Source organism: Diorhabda carinulata, chromosome 1 (assembly GCF_026250575.1).
Source record: "Diorhabda carinulata isolate Delta chromosome 1, icDioCari1.1, whole genome shotgun sequence".
Taxonomy (NCBI): domain Eukaryota; kingdom Metazoa; phylum Arthropoda; class Insecta; order Coleoptera; family Chrysomelidae; genus Diorhabda; species Diorhabda carinulata.
In genome coordinates this window covers 26,019,950-26,023,887 of record NC_079460.1, presented here as the reverse complement: position 1 = coordinate 26,023,887, position 3,938 = coordinate 26,019,950, and the positions used below count along the sequence as shown (strand labels likewise).

Genomic DNA, 3,938 nt, shown 5'->3' with positions numbered 1-3,938 from the left:
GACAGCTGCTGGTGGAGAATAAATATATTTCAAGAGAGAGAAAATTTCATTTCAACAGTTTTCATAAGCTGTAAAGTGCTTTCAAATGGAACAAAGTATAATTCAATTTGCTCATCAACTCGGAAATGGGTACGCTGAATATTTGCATCATAGTAGTGAAACAAATCATAAAAATTTCTATTTATTCATTTTTTATTCTGAACTTGGATTCTGAATACGCCGACCAACACCATTTTTATGTTTCATCGATTCGACATGAAATTGAAAAATATACGAGTTATAGAGACGGTTAGTAAATTTATATCGATAACTCAGATGTTTATAAAACTTCTATGAAATAATTTTAGCTACCCTATAAAAACACTCTTTTATAGCACATTAATTGATTTTAATGAGTTGTAGATGCACTGGAAACACGAAAACACGAAACATAAATCAAGAGACAACCACCTTGATGAAAGTAGCTTCATCCCAAGCAGCACAGTGTCGTTACTATGACGTCAATTATAGGCCATTGGCGACCAATGGGGACGTCTAAAAAGACGTCTAAAATGACGTGATTATGACGGGTTAATGTCACATCCTACAGACGTCAACTAATGACGTACCTAGTCCGGCTGGTGAGACGTCAAAATGACGTACTTACTTTTGACAAATGACGTATAAGTAGGATCAAAAATATAAAAAAATGCGTTCAAATTAATACGTTTATTACAAAATCTTAAAAAACTACATACTATTACACTTATAGAACATAAAAGTTGAAATAAGGAATTACTAATGATGCAATAATGAAAATGACAACCATTCCTGCTTGAAAGGAAAAACAATACATTTCGAAAAAACTTTGTGGCAGTGCAATAACTCGATATACTCTGATAAATTTTGGATAAATTCTTTTGAGTCGACAGGGTATTTGTAAAATGAACGGTAATCCTGAAACCTCCTACCTAATATAAAAACTGCTCCATTATTATCCACTACATTTTCTATTTTGAAAACCAGTCCTTCTAAGGTAAGACAAAAACAATTTGCTTCTGAATATGATGCAATAGAAAAAATAAAATCTTTATAATGAAGCTTTTTATACTGCTTGCAAGAGAAATTTGGCGTTGGTCCTAAGAAATGGGACAATTCACATTTACAGAAGTGTTCATCATCAGGTGAAGTAGAGTCATGTTTTTCGTACACTGTCATTTCAATTTCTTTTAAGCGTCTATTAATCTGTTGTAACGGTTTATTCGGAGACTGAACTAACGATTTTAAATGGTGGAGATAATGCAAGAGATGAGTAACTACTGTACGTCGAACGTACCTTGAAGCTGCCCAGTTTGACAATTTCGAATGCAAATCGCTAGGCGGCGGTTCATTAGAAAATAAATCGTTAGGGGGCACGTTACTGGAATAGGAAGTCAAATGGTTGTATAACGTCGCATCATTGAAGAGCAAATTTTCATTAGGCGAGTTTACATTAAAATCTAAATCTCTTGAGGAACAGGTGTCATTTTCACTTTCACACATTGAACCAGCAAAAAAAAACGGAATTTGATGATTCATTGGAATCATTATTAACTATTAAAGATGTATTATAACAATTCTGACTCACAGGTGCTAAATTTGCTTCTGCCATCCTTCTGTAGAGTTGTCTTTGACTAACAACACTTTTTTTCTTACGGGTTGCCATGCTGCTGCTTTTTCAATTTCTCTGGTGCATGTTTCAACCACACCTTGATGGTATCTTCTATTTCTTTCTGACTGACTAGAGGGGAGCTTTTTCTTACAGCACCTAAAAATGTTGTTTCAGATTAATAATAAGTATGCACCTACAAGTGAAAACACTTACCAATAATCACATCCTTTACGTTTAAGTTTTTAAAAGCCTTTTTCTCACCTCGTTTGCCACAAAAATTCCAATTAGTTGCAAGAGAATAAATGAACAAAAAATTTAAAATGCGGTTTGTATGTCCAGTAAAATCTCTCCCTCCAAAAGTCGATAGATATGCCGACTGGAATCACATAATTTAAATTGTAAAATACATATTAAGTGGTACAGAACACCCACCAAACCGCCAAACAACTTTTTGCTGCCGTCCGCCATTACGCGCACACGCGTTCACACCAGCAGTCCAGCACGCATGCGCCTGCACGTCTCGTATCGTATCGTGGCATTTCGATTAAAATCGCGCCAAAATTAAATCTTGGTCGACAGCCTCGACAGGAATCGATGCTAAAAATAATTGTTTCCTACTAATAAAATAGTTAAATAATTGTTAATTACAACATTCTCACTTCATCTTTAAATTCAAATTGCATTTCCACTTAAAACGTCAGTTTAGTATTTTCATTGCTAATTAATGAATTTATATTTATATCCAAATTTTAGGTAAACAACAATTTAAAATGTACAATTTTTTATAAAGCACGTATAGGGCTTAGTTTTTGTAATAAACTTTCGTTCTAATTTTTTTTATAGTTGATTAAAAAGCACTTAAAACGACCGAAAACAAACGTACGAAAGACGTCTCTAGACGACGTCAAAATGACATCTGAAATGTCACGTCATATGGACGTCGCTTATTGGTCTACGACGTCGCCGACTAATAATGTCCAATAATTGACGTCATTATAACGACACTGTGCTGCTTGGGATATTGTAGCTGTTTTGCTCATAAATTGACTTGATTAAAAACAAATAATTAATATATCCCAATAATTTCGACGAAGGTCAATAGGAAGCTATACTAGTGAATCTGTATTTCGTTCTTGTGTTATTGACTATGTGAATTCAAAATCCGACATCTAGATAGTATTAGAATGTACACTTCAAATCAGTAACAGCGCAGTGAAAATTATGGTACCTATGAAAATATAAGTAATCAAAATTGTATGGAAACAATCCCAAAAGTTGAATCAGAAATTAATTTACAAATGTTGAGCCTAAATACGTTTGAGAGAACTTTCTAAAAAAATATAGTATATAAAATGTAAGATATAAATATCTATAAATAATAAAGGTACTTCACATAGAAATATTGGTGACAGTTTTAATAATAAATTCAATTAATTTTAAAGGGAAATGAGAAAAGGTACAAAATTAGCATTATTTCTATTCATTGTTTCCCTTGATTCTACTGGAACACCTACTCAAAGAGTTCTCAATAATATTTTCTTAAATTACTGTTATATCGTTGAAAGCAAGCATTTCGCTCTTTAACTGCGGCTTTCACTCTATTTATGTAGTGAATGAAGACTCATTTTAACGAAAATTCGTACTTTATTACAGGCCATACCTCCCACTGCCTACGGTGTAGAAGAGTTTTTTTAAAGCCACGCATATCAGCTTATGCCTTTCACAGAGGTTTTTACAGAATTTCTTAAACATTAATAACTCTCGAAATAAAATTCTTGGTGGCTGATTATAGTGTTCTGCTGAGAAAAACAGCCAATTTCTCAAAAACTTGCATTGCTGATAATTTCGTAATATGTCACTTAATTAGCATTTAATTAGCACTTGATTTTTGCTCTTATTATTTTTTTCTGTCGGCTCATATTGCTTTGCTAACTTTAGTGACACTCCATTTCACATGTTTAACAGAATGATTCACTTTAACATTTTATTAATGTGTTTATTTTGTGGATGCGAAAATTCGTAATGATGAATCCAATAGTCAAATACAAGAAATTGGTTACAATACAATATCATTGAACCCAATTGTTGCAATGAAAATTTCATTGAAAATAATGAGAAAAAAAATTTTAACAGCTGAAACTCCAAATGATGTAAATAGTAGATTAAATCTAGTACATTTTATTTTGAATCTCTTGGAATTAATGGAGATTCATTGCCTCAGTTCGTCAAGCTTCCCTAATAATATATTTATGTTTAGAATAGAGTGCAAAACCAGTTCAACTAACCTATTTTCTGAGAAATCTAACAT

At 32.6% G+C, this 3,938-nt stretch overlaps 1 protein-coding gene across 1 annotated transcript; it reads right to left on the bottom strand.

Annotated features, from left to right (window-relative positions):
* Positions 1-693: 693 nt before the first annotated feature.
* LOC130901060 (uncharacterized) lies at positions 694-2,214 on the bottom strand. The gene is made up of 3 exons (XM_057812179.1): positions 2,063-2,214; positions 1,844-2,006; positions 694-1,786 (listed from the first exon to the last, which is right to left on the bottom strand). Exons 1-3 carry the CDS (start codon positions 2,096-2,098, stop codon positions 1,671-1,673), a joined length of 315 nt encoding a protein of 104 aa, XP_057668162.1. The 5' UTR covers positions 2,099-2,214; the 3' UTR covers positions 694-1,670.
* Between the last annotated feature and the right edge of the window lie 1,724 nt (positions 2,215-3,938).